The sequence below is a fragment of the Barbatula barbatula genome, assembly GCF_947034865.1.
Source record: "Barbatula barbatula genome assembly, chromosome: 6".
NCBI lineage: Eukaryota > Metazoa > Chordata > Actinopteri > Cypriniformes > Nemacheilidae > Barbatula > Barbatula barbatula.
In genome coordinates, this window is record NC_136765.1 from 18,040,316 (window position 1) to 18,053,371 (window position 13,056).

At 36.4% G+C, this 13,056-nt stretch overlaps 3 protein-coding genes and 2 long non-coding RNA genes across 9 annotated transcripts; 1 reads left to right on the forward strand and 4 right to left on the reverse strand.

Annotated features, from left to right (window-relative positions):
* Window positions 1–46: 46 nt before the first annotated feature.
* trmt61b (tRNA methyltransferase 61B) lies at window positions 47–3,139 on the forward strand. Of its 2 annotated transcripts, XM_079458335.1 has the most exons (7): window positions 47–1,306; window positions 1,373–1,475; window positions 1,626–1,816; window positions 1,963–2,054; window positions 2,145–2,335; window positions 2,434–2,499; window positions 2,716–3,139. In XM_079458335.1, the coding sequence occupies exons 1-7, from the start codon at window positions 605–607 to the stop codon at window positions 2,748–2,750; spliced, it is 1,380 nt and encodes a 459-aa protein (XP_079314461.1). In that variant the 5' UTR covers window positions 47–604; the 3' UTR covers window positions 2,751–3,139. The 2 variants fall into 2 exon arrangements, with proteins under 2 accessions (XP_079314461.1, XP_079314460.1); XM_079458334.1 differs by lacking the exon at window positions 2,716–3,139 and having other exon boundaries at window positions 254–1,306; window positions 2,434–2,631.
* On the reverse strand, window positions 2,734–5,271 carry spdya (speedy/RINGO cell cycle regulator family member A). Of its 4 annotated transcripts, none has more exons than XM_079458351.1 (7): window positions 5,021–5,271; window positions 4,535–4,771; window positions 4,383–4,441; window positions 4,175–4,260; window positions 3,912–4,083; window positions 3,527–3,827; window positions 2,734–3,402 (listed from the first exon to the last, which is right to left on the reverse strand). In XM_079458351.1, the coding sequence occupies exons 2-7, from the start codon at window positions 4,737–4,739 to the stop codon at window positions 3,344–3,346; spliced, it is 882 nt and encodes a 293-aa protein (XP_079314477.1). In that variant the 5' UTR covers window positions 4,740–4,771; window positions 5,021–5,271; the 3' UTR covers window positions 2,734–3,343. The 4 variants fall into 4 exon arrangements, with proteins under 4 accessions (XP_079314477.1, XP_079314479.1, XP_079314476.1 ...); XM_079458353.1 differs by having other exon boundaries at window positions 4,933–5,224; XM_079458350.1 differs by having other exon boundaries at window positions 5,007–5,222.
* A 288-nt stretch (window positions 5,272–5,559) lies between these two features.
* LOC306895251 lies at window positions 5,560–6,636 on the reverse strand. The gene is made up of 4 exons (XR_013786768.1): window positions 6,470–6,636; window positions 6,282–6,379; window positions 6,070–6,153; window positions 5,560–5,960 (listed from the first exon to the last, which is right to left on the reverse strand). It is a non-coding gene; the product is annotated as an uncharacterized lncRNA (long non-coding RNA).
* Window positions 6,637–9,446: 2,810 nt separating this feature from the next.
* Window positions 9,447–11,209, reverse strand: LOC306895252. Its single transcript, XR_013786769.1, has 4 exons — window positions 10,994–11,209; window positions 10,757–10,863; window positions 10,497–10,583; window positions 9,447–10,185 (listed from the first exon to the last, which is right to left on the reverse strand). It is a non-coding gene; the product is annotated as an uncharacterized lncRNA (long non-coding RNA).
* A 740-nt stretch (window positions 11,210–11,949) lies between these two features.
* gnly (granulysin) lies at window positions 11,950–12,762 on the reverse strand. Its single transcript, XM_079458357.1, has 5 exons — window positions 12,698–12,762; window positions 12,360–12,445; window positions 12,190–12,261; window positions 12,071–12,109; window positions 11,950–12,000 (listed from the first exon to the last, which is right to left on the reverse strand). The coding sequence occupies exons 1-5, from the start codon at window positions 12,747–12,749 to the stop codon at window positions 11,968–11,970; spliced, it is 282 nt and encodes a 93-aa protein (XP_079314483.1). The 5' UTR covers window positions 12,750–12,762; the 3' UTR covers window positions 11,950–11,967.
* Between the last annotated feature and the right edge of the window lie 294 nt (window positions 12,763–13,056).

Consider the following 13,056-nt stretch of genomic DNA (forward strand, 5'->3'; position numbering starts at 1 on the left):
ACCAGGACGTTTTTGGCTAAAAATCATGCCTGTGTGTTCGCTATTTAGTTGGATAGTACTTGTCTTGAACTTGGAAGTAGATAAGTCTTAATAGTAATATGTCAAGATTGAAGCAAAATATTTACGTGAATTTGAACAATTATGAAAATTAAAAATAAATTAAAAATAACAATTAATGACATACATACAATCATATCCCCCTATAAGTGGTTGAGTAAATAGAGATAAAAGATACAAAAAAATATTTTCAGTTGTTTGTGATCAGGTAGTGACAGCACGCCAGTGACGTCAGACCGGTTCCTTTCCATCATGGCGCCGCCCTGTCAGAGTCATGCTGTACTTCACTACTGCGCTGTATTGTGCAGATCTGTACAAGATGACACAAGATAAGTGTGTTCTTACACTCGTATCATGCCTTTTGACCATTTTTCTGATCACGCAGGGTAATGAATCACGGTGGTTTTGAACGTAATCGTTGTACGCAACGTTGGAACTGAAACATAGTGTCATTGCTACGCTGGTCAGCGTAGAAATAATACATTAGGTTAGAACTGAAATCTGAAAAGATATTAAATCTTCAATTTAATGTAAACTTCCATCTACAATGACAGTCGTACAAAATTTTGGTCTCTCATTCATGACCCGTACATTTTCCAGAGTGCGTTTCATGTGTTTTGAAAGACATAATGTGGTTCGACATAAACCATTTCTTTGTGGACTGAGGAGCTTTGGATCTGACCCTGACGATTCCAAACGAGACAACAGAAGCTCAGACGCATCGTTTACCTCCCCACCTTTCTCTCACAGAGCTTCTTTGTTTGGGAGGCGTAGATCTTTGTCCCCACTGGAGAGGGTGAGTCAGCTGTTACCTGAAGACACTTTGACCCAAGAGGTTTGGGATCTGCGAGACACGAGAAACTTAGGGGTAGAACGTCTAGAGAGCAACACAGAAAATGATGTGGAACAGAACTGTCAAAATGAGTGGCTGGAGAATGATGAAGCAGCTTCTCATGAACAGGCAACTGCACATGCATATGTGTTTGGGGAAAAGCTGATGTGCTTCGAAGAAACTCTGCTTGCCGAATATCGTCGAAATAGGCGCGTGGAGTTTCGGAAAATGTTCCAGCTCAAGGAGGGCCTGAAGATCCATAGCAACTGGGGACTAATAGCTCATGAGGACATTGAGGGGCGTCCAGCCGGGAGCACCTTCCACACTTCAATGGGAACCCCAATTCTCATTCGACGACCCAGCCTTGAGGAGTTTACTCTCTTCATGAAGAGAGGGCCAGCTATTGCATATCCTAAGGTAAGAAACCAACAATTTCACAATTTTGTGCAGACACAGACACTCTTAAAATGTTTTTTTTGGCAGGATGCAAGTGCAATGTTGACCATGATGGATGTCACTGAAGGACATTGTGTCCTCGACTCAGGCTCCGGATCTGGAGCTATGAGCCTTTTCTTGTCCAGGGCAGGTGTGTAGTTTCTTTTGGATGTTTTAACAGGGTCGGGTGATTACCAGATCATTTGCAACCAATTTTTTTCCTGCCTATGTATTTATATGTAACTTTTACAGACATACTGATGCAATTGATCACTCTGAACATGTCTGTGTTTGTCTTCAGTGGGTTGTAAGGGAAGTGTTTTGAGTGTGGAGATAAGGGAGGACCATCACAGACGTGCTGTATTGAACTACCAGCGTTGGCGTTCTACGTGGAGCATTCGGCAAGGAGAAGAATGGCCTGATAATGTCCACTTTTTCCATGGAGACCTCATATCTGCTGGTTCTCTTCTGTCTGGACGAGGTTTTAACTCTGTAAGGAACCACAAGCTTTTAATGATTTTTCTATATCAGAATGAAAGACACTCGGGGTTAGATTAGTGATGCTAAGGAGTTATTGGGTCTTGTCATATTAATGAAAATTTCAAACAAGAATGTATGATTTTTCATGTTTGTGTTAGGTTGCCTTGGATATGATTAATCCCCATTTAGCTTTACCTGCTGTGGTTCCTCACCTCCATTGTGGATCTGTGTGTGCTGTTTATCAAGCAAAGTAATACTCTCACCAAACAAACAACATTAAACGTTTTAATTTGTTTAAACTGCAAGCATTGATGCAACAGTTTTGTATGTTTGGTACCAGTATCACACAGGTCATCGATCTAATGGAGGGTCTGCGATGCTCTGCTCTTCCACTGGTGTGTGAACGCATTGTTGAGGTTCAGTACAGGGATTGGCTTGTTGCCCCCTCACTAAAAAAAGATGGCACATTTAACAGACGAAAAGCCCCCTGTGAAGATGATGCTGAATCTGAACCGAGCGAAGACACAGAAGGTAAAGTTTTCTCAAATGTTTACATTGTTTTTGTATTTTTTGAAACAATGTCCTAAATTATAAAAAATATAATAATAATGTATTTGCCTGTGTGTTAGATCTGACACCATTTGGGGATGTCCCATACATTGCACGGCCACATCCTGAACAGACTAGTCATACAGGTGAGTTACTAAAGGGCATAAATAATGCTTTACAATACTGAAACAAGTTCTGTAGCAGCAGTACTATATTATTTTAGCTGAATATGAACAAGTTTTTTTTACATCTGGTTTGTAGATAACTCAATATGCATGTGTAACAGTTGTAACGATTTGTGTGCATAAATGTATTAAGCATTCGGTTGAAATCTCAGATTTTAATATTGCGCTTCTTTTCAGCGTTCCTTGTAAAATTACGAAAGATCTTGAAATAGAAGCCAAGATCACCCCAACACTGTGTCCCATATGCTTTATCAAAGAACTTTTGCAATAAAATGTTTGCTTCAATAAATGTTTCTTCTTTGAACATTCAACTGAAACATAAAAAGCAAAAGGTATCTCTATATAATGACTTACTCAAACCATGAAATAGATTTCATATACCTGTATTAGTTTATTTTTTGCTCATTTATTTGTTATACTTCTTTCATTAAGACATGTATTTAAACACATACATTGCTTCAAGGACTACACCAGCTATAAACATTTAATTTACAAGCACATCCAGGACTCTCCCTCTGAATATGAGAGTTGTGACTGAGAAGTCCAGAGACGTAGAAAAGTATTTTGTACAACAAATAAATATTGATGAAGACTAAACATTAAAATACATGTATGAACCTTCACTTTGAGCGAAAGGATTTCAACATATTCTAATGATCTTACATGAATGATAGATGTACATGACCATTAACTGGCTTTATAAATCAATTTAGAAGTATGCTGTTCTGCCCCTCAGCCAAGGTGACTCTGATATAATCAACATGGTAAACAGGCACAGAATGTATTTGGATGTTATGCAGTTGATCTACTCCTCACTGATCCAGTCCATGGAATGATCTCGACATCGCTCATTGTTCACATTTCCTGAATATCCATAGAATTAAAGTAAGAGAAACATGAAAAATTTGAGCTTACAATAAATTGAGCACTGGTGTAGGCCACACAACTCTGCACCACTAGATGGCAGCACACACATACACACACTTACCTGCTATGTTTGTGAGGCTACAGGTGTGCCGAGCCTTGATCAGTTTACTGGGCCTACGTGAAGCTGGGTACTTGTGTGGTGTGGTCTTCAGGGGCACAGATGCAGAACGGGCTCCGGCAGAGGATGGGCGAGGCATAGGATGAGCAGTGGTCTTGGCACAGAGAGAACAAGGTTCTGGAGAAGCAGAGGGTCCACGGGGTATGAGGATCTCTCCCCGGTTTCTGTACAGTCTCTGAGCCCCACTGTGATGCTCTGCACGCTCACGGTTCCAGATGAAATGAGATGGCACGATAGCCATCACCTGCAGACATACATTAAGCATAACACCATTACACAAAGATAAAAGATTTTAGGAGCTACCTCACATGCGAAAAACATACTGTACCTCCTCACAGCATCTTCTGCTGACTGCAGCTCGGTACTCTATGCGTGCCCACAGTAGGTCTTTTTGCTTCAGGAAGTGTGGGAAATGTTTCCTCCAGCTCTTTCCCAGAGCCCAGGGGAAGATCTCATACTTGGGCTCCTCCTCATCCTCTTCCATGGTGTTTGCCAGATAACTAGAGAAGAGAAAATCAGCACTCAGACCCTTAAACTGACGCGGGACACCTATAGAAAACGTTGAATATTAACACAGAACAATAAACTCACAGGGCAACGAAGAAATTCATTCTGTTGTATTCACTGATACTGAAATGAGCCCTCCTGAAGTACACAAACGCCATAGCCAGCAAATACTAAAACAATTTGCAAACACTTGGTTTTAAAGACAGACACATATCAGCCTAAATAGATGTTTGTAAAATGAAAAAACGACCTGGTAAACAGTATGTATTAAAACCCCCAGATTACTTGGTACCTTGTCAGAAAGTTTGCAGCAGCAATCCAGCCACAGAAAATCCTGTATGAGATCATCATCTGCGCATACAGCAAATTGCAGAAAACAAATACAACATTAAAGATTGGACTCATGCCATAGTGCAAACTGAGCAGTTTTGAATCTAAACCTACCGAACATTCTAAAGAAAGCGGACATCTCCTGCCTTTGGATCAGCAAGGTCGGACCCTGCGTCTGTCTGCCCTGTTGCTGTGAGGAGTCTGCCTGGTTTCGAACCGCTTGGTTCGGTTTTGTTATTCTCGGGCCGCGACGGATATGCAGGCTGTTTGCAGGTAAAGACGGGGCGGATTCGGCCCATGGTCGGCTAATTTTAATCATGTTTCTCAAAGACCAGCCAAGACGATAGACCACTGCGTAAATATTAATTATTAAAGGTAAGCTTTTTTATTTACTTTAGTGAGATTGACGTCATTATTTACAGCTCGATTGTTAGTAGACTGCTGCTAATTTCAATTTAACAGTGTTTACATTTAATAACATTAAGAAAGATAAAAATGACAACATAACTAACCTTAAAGCAAACATACCGTATATTGACTATGGTTATTTGTAGCTTAATGTGACTTTGTAGTACAAAGTTTGTACCTGATTTTCTTTACCTCAGTTTAAAATCCCGCGTCTAACATAATGACGCGTGCATGGTGACATGCGCTCTCGGGTAAGTGTGACCACCAGTGTAGGCGATATGTAACGCTGTTGTTTTAAATATTAATAATACTTCTTCAAAGCTAGTTTTAAACAAACTTTTTTTATATCTCTCAAATTAGGAAGTCACGCTTTTTAGGAGAGCGCGCACGCGCAACTGCTTCCTCTCAAGCGGCGCGGAAATACTTTCACTAGTCACGTGGTCAAATTTTTAATGGACAGAGCCTGTTCGGTATTTATTTATTTGTTTGTTTATTTATATATATATATATATATATATATATATATATATATATATATATATATCGCGGTCATTCATGAGTTATCATGCTGATATTTCACAGTGCGATTCTTGATTTGACGAAGGTCTATATATTTGGTATTTCATATTTACAATTATCATAATTATCTATTTGTATGTATGTAGAATTATCAGTGTCAGTTTAAAGCATGAAGTTAAAACAAAAATTGAAAAAGAAAAACAAAGATACAGTAGAATAAAAAGGACTTGCATCCTTTTATTTGTCTAGTTCAATGGAAGCTGTTTCTGACAACATATGATACATAATTTGAAAAGGGGAAAATGGCTATACTTTTGCTCACAACAATTATACATATTTGCTCATTAAACATTTTTTATGTATGCAGAAATCTCTTATATCACAAAATCCAACAAAGCAATACTGGTGTATTAAAATATGTAAATGCAATAATGTTACCATAATGTTTATTATTACAAAGCAATGAGATTCATTTACACATATTCAAATGCCCACATGTGTTTTTGATATTGCCGTGGAACAGTAGGTGAATGATCAGGTATTGGTATTTATTTGCATGTTGCTTGCAGAGGTTTTCAAAGTGATGCATGTGTTTGCACACTGCCTGTATTTCCTTTAGAAAAACACATATGTTGTTTTAATGGTTTAATAATCGTAAATTGAAAAACATTCTGCATCTGTACATTTGACACAAAACTTTTCAAGTAGAAGTTTTAGTCTACCTTCTTAATTTCACGGAGAACAATGCTCCTAATCTCACGAATTGTCTGCTTGCAAACCCAGCACAAAATCACATTTTCAGACTTCTGAGGGCAGAAAGAAAAGGAAAAATAAAGCGTTATTAAACCTCAGATTAGTTACAGTACGTGTTTTCATTTGAAAAAGTTACTTCATATTTATAGTATGTATAGCATTGGATTGCCCAATAATATACTTTAATACTCCTGAGTTCTTCAGGAAAGTTCATCTCGTTTCTATCCAGCATGCTTTTCCAGTGCACCTCATTAGGAATACCACTACACCCGACAAGAGCTGAACCGCAAAAACAGAAAATATTAGTTTAATAAATATTTTTTTATGTAAATGCAAGTTAGAGATCAAGGTTTGGTTCTTTAATCTCACCTGAGCACATGATAAGCAGTCCAAAATGAGTGAAAGATGACATGATGATGTTAAATCCAGTCAAATGTAAGTTTTAAGTGAAACTTTTCATACAGTGACCTCTATCTTTTCTTTTTCTACCAGTCTGCCTCTGTCTCTCTGGTTCTCTATTTGTCCATTTCTTTTGCATGTCAGTTTATCGTTGTGGTTCTCTGGTCCTCGTTTTTTTATCAGTTAAGAAAACAGTTGAAGTTAATGTCTACTCAAGTCTTTTAGAGTGCTGGTGCTGTCAACCAAGGTGTCAAACATTTTCACAGAGCTACTGTCAGCTTTTTCTACACTCTATGGGGTGGTTTTTCAGACAGGGTTTAGATTAGGCCAGGACTAGACTTAAATTAAAAAGGAATTTAAAGCCACACTATTGGACCTTTGCTCACGGCTCCCCCATGTGGTTGATAAGCGCAAATTTCTAACAGTGTAATAAATAATGTCGCTGTATAAGCTTCCCTGTGGGCAGCGCAATACAAGTAAATTTGTTGACTAAAGTGATGAAAAGTTTAATGCAGAAACGCTGTTTGAAAACCATATCGCACTCTTCTGCAGACAGGGGATCGTCGGGCAGTGTGTACCAACCCGAACACAGAACTTACAGAGTGTATTGTAGCCGTTATGAGGCTGCTCAGATAGCAGCATGAGTAGAATTTGTCCAGTTAAGAGTTATTCTACCACTGAAATAATAGAGACATTTAGAGATAATTTAGGGACATTATTTTAAGGTCGAAAAAACGTGTGTTGCTTTAAGTCGTTTTTACAAACATGCCTTACAAAAAACACTACTGATGTGCATATTGAGACACAACAACAGTGCATGTATTTTAGTCTGGACAGGCTTGAGCCCTGTCCAGGAAACCGTCCCCTATACTGTGCTTTTAGTTAACTTTCCTACACAATTCTGAAAAAAAACCTAATTGATCATTAAATAACTAACAGACTTTTGACGTATAGCACGATGTACCAGATATACAGATAGTAATTGTTAAGTGCTTAAAGAATATAATCAAAATAATCAGTAGATTTGTTTACCTTTGTTTATCTTTGCCTTCATTTACTTGCTTCCTTTTGCTTTAAATTATATTGATTTTGTGCAAAGTAAATAAAAGTAAATACAGAATGTATTTCACAAATTTCATGGCATAATATATTGGAAGAACAAAATGTGCCATTGTGTCTACTCACTTGCATTTTAAACATTTATTGCTTAAAAAAATCCAAATGTGCATTAAATACAGTATACATTTTCGCATAAAACACTTTTTGTTGTTTCAGTTAATTCAAAACTTTTTTTCTGCACAATTTATACTTGATGCAAGATTTTAGAGGACCTCCAGGGAAATATCCTCTGATCACCTTATTCTTGACTTTGATGGCAAGTTTCATGCATGGTTTTCTTAAGAACCTATTGGCATTGCACACACCTTTTATTTTCTGAGTAAAGAAACAGAGATATAATAAGATGGTTTTAATGAAGCATACTTGGCATAAACACAGTGAGAATTACACAGACAACAGAACTGTTAGTATAATGTGACCCTGGACAACAAATCCAGTCTTATGTGTCATTCTAGCTGAATAATTTAGGTTTCCATTGATATATGTTTTTTGAGGAAGGGAAAATAATTGACCGAGATATAAACTCTGGAATCGGGTGGTGCAAAAAATCTAAATACTGAGAAAATCATATTTTGTTGTCCAAATGAAGTCCTTAGCATATTACTATAAAGTTATTAATAAAGTTTTTATGTATTTATGGTAGGAAATTTACAAAATATCATCATGGAACATGATCTTTATTTAATATCCAAATTATTTTTGGCTTTAAAGATAAATACAATGTTTTGTTGACTTTTGCCACAAATATTTCCACGGTACTTAAGACTGGTTTTGTGATCCACATATTTCCTTTTGGGTGTGTAACAGAGGACATTAAAAAAATAGTTTTTTGACCCTTAATGAATGCACAAACATTATGCTTGAACATCCCCACCATCTAAAAAAAGAAGACAAATTAATAAGAATTTACCTTTTCAAGTAGAGCATCTACCACGGGTAGAAATCTTTGTATTGCTTTCACGCACACACAGCATTTTGCGTTGAATTTCTAGTAAGAAACATTCAATGAGATTTAAGAAATTTAGAATATAAGACTCTGATAACTCCTGACGTATACCACCACGCTTCACAGATGCTGTTCATTGTTACCTTGGGGTAAATGCAGCCATCCTCGTAACCCAGGCTGCCGTTGGAAGTGTAAGATCCAACTGATCCAATATTTAGATCATGTACATTTCTCACTATATCTCTCGCTCTTGATTCTTCAGAAGTGACTGCATGTTCAGTCTCACACATGTGGTTTGCATATGAACAACTCTCAGCTGCTACTGCATAAAATATTACTTCAAATTACTCCAGCATTATTCAAAGTGAATCTATCGTGCGCCAAAACAATACTAGATTAATTATATTATCTTACCATCGAGAATGCTCAGCAATCCAACAATACACACCAGGGACATTATATAATCAGTCAATAATTACATTCAATAATTCCTTGCGTAATTTAGTTATTTTCTCTGTTGTTCAGATGATATCAAGTGACAGTACACTCAAGCCCTGTGTTCTTCTCAGATATTTAATATGAACTTGAATGTGAAGACAGAGTAAATGAGTCCAACTAAACCCTCCTCCAACTGTGGAGTAGCAGTAAATTAATATATTAACCCAATGTTTAGCAGATACTTTTATCCATGGCAACTTACAATTCAAGTTACATTTATTATTAGTATGTGTGTATTCCCTGGGAATATAGAGCAATGGAATGCTTCACCATTCAAAGATATTGGTAGCACCTCACAAGTGCAAATGGTTTATCAGGTAAAGCAATTAAATAATTTAAAGTACAATAAACAATAATTTTACAGCATTTGTTTTTTCTTTTATTGATTTAATTTTATTATGGTTCATGTGTTACTGTTTCAGTTTTAATTGGCATTCATATTTTGCATGCCATTTTTAGGTCAATTGAGTTGCTATCATCCTCCTGTATTCGACATTTAATGCATAACGCATACATTACAACGGCTTTCCCAAAATCACAGTGGTATGATACTCAGCTAAATAATGTTACAGCAATTTAGATAAAATATGACATTAAAAAAAATATATTAAGTGCATTCTTTGTTTTCATCAAGTTGTCTGGCACATAACCTCAGCTCTCTGCAGGTTCCAATAGGTGTGCCTCCAGGAAAAAGTTCCTTCATTATTGCATTTTTGTAGTTGTTTGCGATTTTAAAGCACATTGGACGCCAAACGAATTTGAAGGAACTGCATTTGTCCTGGATTTTCTGAAATGGAGACTTCATAGCTTACAGAGGGTAAAACATTCAGAAGGGTTGTCAACTAAAAATAGCACTTAATTTACTTTTGATTATAAAAAACATTTGTTGTGGTGAAAACACAATTTTGGAAAAAAAGCTGGTAACAGTTGATGTAAATGGAAACGCTTTACAGCTTGAGTTACATTTGAAATGTTATTAGCACAACTTTATCTTAACACAGGTGCCTCTTGGACTCCCACCAGGGAAGAGCTTGTGCAGTAGAATGTCCCGGTATCTTGTTGCATACGTTAAGCAGACCTTTCGAAAAGCCACTATATATTTGTTACAGACACTGTATATAATCTGTGAAAAAAACGGGAAAAAAGAATTACAGATTTCTTTTTCTTGAAGAAATACTGACATTGCCAATCTTAACTTAAATGTTTATATTTTAACATTTTTTATCAATATTTAACTTTTTAACCAAAGTGGTATGTTTTGTTCAATGTTCCAAATGCAAATATTGAGTAATGCTCTTTCTGTTACTTAAGCTGTCCAGCGGATGCATTCACAATGTTATTTCCCATGGTTTTAAAGATAACTAATATTGCTCAGCCTTGGGACATTTGAGCATTGTGACCTTATAAACAGATGTTAAGACAAGTGAACGTTACCTTTTGTATTTTCTTATAGATTTCTGTCTTAGCCCTTCCTATAAACTCTTGGCAGACACAGCAGAAGATGATGTTTGGCCGTTTGCCCTGAATGTATGGAACAGGGAGGGAATTAAAGAGAAATTAGCAGATTAATTGTACAAATGTAGAATAACGATATTCCATTATATAAATGAAAGCTTGTTACTTAAATATGGTTTGAGTATGCTTAATGCCTTTCTTACATAAGTATGTAGGTAATATAAAAAAGTTGTACACACCAGAATGTCATCTCGGTACCTCTCCTCTGAGTTACACATTTCAGATTGTGAAGACATTTGAGGCTCCAGCCAAACCGAAACAGAATTGCTTTCACACTTTGCCATGACTTTACAAAGAGAACATTATAAACATTACTTAAATCTACATTAAATATTAAAAATTTAACAGTAATAAATAATACATAAGGCTAAAATACTGACTTGCAATAACTAATGACTTAATGTAGCCTATCTCACCTGAGAGAGAGATCAGAAAAGCAAGGGAAGCGATCATTGTTGTACGTTATCTAATTAGCGTGAATTCAGACATAAGGAGGAATATAAAAAGGAACTGATTATTTCTTTCACTTGTTTTTACTCTTATTTTTTTCTCACTCACACTCCTTTTTCGCTGACAAGCATAAAAGAACTAGAAGGGTGAAACCCACCATGAACCACACACGCAAAGAAACTGACCCAATGTTTGCAACACACAGTGTTAAACGGCTCAGGCATGTGTTGTTGTTTTGTTAAAGGACTCATCATTATCAAGCAATACAAATGTAATAAATCTAAACGAGTAAAAAACGAACAGGCCTAGCCTACTCCTTAACAGATAAACTTCACTTTACAGGACAGTGACTTTACAGTAATAAAAAATATGTGTGCATTATGTGTGTAAAGTCTGTCTGTGTTGATAACCTTCGTAAAAAAGATTCTGGAACATAAATCACACAGACTTCAAACTACAGGAGCGTATATGATGGATTCATCAAATTCAACATTTTCAGATAATGTTTCTGACGGCGTAACTATGTTTTTCTGTTTTGTTTAAGAACAACTGTTTATACACTTGGCAGACACAATGTGACTACACATAACTACACATTTGATACATTAATTGCCATCCATATTATTGTGGTATAAGTAAAACAGTAACTGTCAAAATCACAAGTGGATACTCATGATTTTCCTAAAAACTTGACTGCTTAGGTAATTTTGTTGTGAAAAAATTAGTTTTTGAACGTTTTAAAGATATTTTTCTTTCCACATCAATTATTATGAAACACATTTTTGAGACATTCTTGTAGTTTATTCCAGGAGAGCAAAATAATACACTCTTACACAAAGCCACATGTAATTCACAATTCAGATGTTTATTAACCTCATAAATCGTGTGCATCTAACTAATGATTACAGTTTTGTTATATTTGTTCCACTTTTGCACAATTTTATTTTGACACAGATGGCACGTGCATCACCTCCTGCAGACAGGGCATCGATCAGTTTGGCTCTATACTTTCTTACCAACCATTTACAAAAAGGTATTCTTACTTTTGCACAGATATTATCAAGCTTCTGACCAGTTTCGTCCTGCAAAGAAAAGAGGGCACATCAACAAAAAGAGCTGAAGCTATCAGGTTACCACATGTAAATATACAGTATTTACAAACCTTGGAAATGTGTTTTCCAACAGTCGATGTCACTTTTCTAACAACAGTCTTGCAAACGCCACAAAAGTCAACCTGGAAGAGAGATGGTGTGGACGTAAGGATGGGTGGAAATAGATTCATTATTTAAAGGTCAGTGTTGCATATTTGACATGGGAAGAAGTGGACGTCACCTGATTGTTTATCATCGATTGGTTGCCGTACTGACTTAAGACTTGATCAACGTGCTGGCACATACCAATTTGAATATCTGAAATGTCTGAAAATTAGTAGATCTGTTAAAACTAAACATTTCGCAGTACACAAAATGAATGACAGATATTAAAGAACATTGCAGAATTTTATATGATCTGGCAGTGCAACTGCTCAGTTTATATTTGTATGCCATAAAAATAACATTTATGATTTCAATTATTTTACGGGTGTTATATGTAAATTTGTAATATGTAATATAAATTTACAATATAAATTGACATATTAATTGGACTCTGAATAAAGATAAGAGTCTCACCTGAGCAGAGCAGCAGGGCCACTATAAGAACGACGCATGATACCTTTGCCATCTTTATGCCACACTCCCTAGAGAGATGACTAGATGTACTGTACATAAAAACGGAACTTGTATGTTGTGGTTGTTGACATACCACTTCTTACTACGACAAAGTTGCAAGAATTGTAAATTGTAATGTTGTCAGCTCATATTGGGTGAAACTGTGTAAACGGTTATCATGATACACGCAGACCACCCAGCGGATCGCTGTACATCCAGATAATTTATATATACATACATACAGAGAGAGGGAGATTAAAGGGATAGTTCACCCAAAATTGAAATTTCTGTCATCATTTACTCACTCTAGTCATTTCAAA

Excerpts from the sequence above, each read along its gene's own strand:
- trmt61b (XM_079458334.1), top strand. The coding sequence starts at position 605 with ATGACAGTCGTACAAAATTTTGGTCTCTCATTCATGACCCGTACATTT. Across the intron at positions 1,817-1,962 it reads CTGGACGAGGTTTTAACTCT|GTTGCCTTGGATATGATTAA; the intron begins GTAAGGAACCAC and ends TGTTTGTGTTAG. Across the intron at positions 2,055-2,144 it reads TGTGCTGTTTATCAAGCAAA|TATCACACAGGTCATCGATC; the intron begins GTAATACTCTCA and ends GTTTGGTACCAG.
- spdya (XM_079458351.1), bottom strand. The coding sequence starts at position 4,739 with ATGATTAAAATTAGCCGACCATGGGCCGAATCCGCCCCGTCTTTACCT. Across the intron at positions 4,442-4,534 it reads CGCTTTCTTTAGAATGTTCG|ATGATGATCTCATACAGGAT; the intron begins GTAGGTTTAGAT and ends CTGTATGCGCAG. Across the intron at positions 4,261-4,382 it reads GCTGCAAACTTTCTGACAAG|TATTTGCTGGCTATGGCGTT; the intron begins GTACCAAGTAAT and ends AAATTGTTTTAG.
- gnly (XM_079458357.1), bottom strand. The coding sequence starts at position 12,749 with ATGGCAAAGGTATCATGCGTCGTTCTTATAGTGGCCCTGCTGCTCTGC. Across the intron at positions 12,262-12,359 it reads AATCGATGATAAACAATCAG|GTTGACTTTTGTGGCGTTTG; the intron begins GTGACGTCCACT and ends TCTCTCTTCCAG. Across the intron at positions 12,001-12,070 it reads TTGATAATATCTGTGCAAAA|GAGGTGATGCACGTGCCATC; the intron begins GTAAGAATACCT and ends CCCTGTCTGCAG.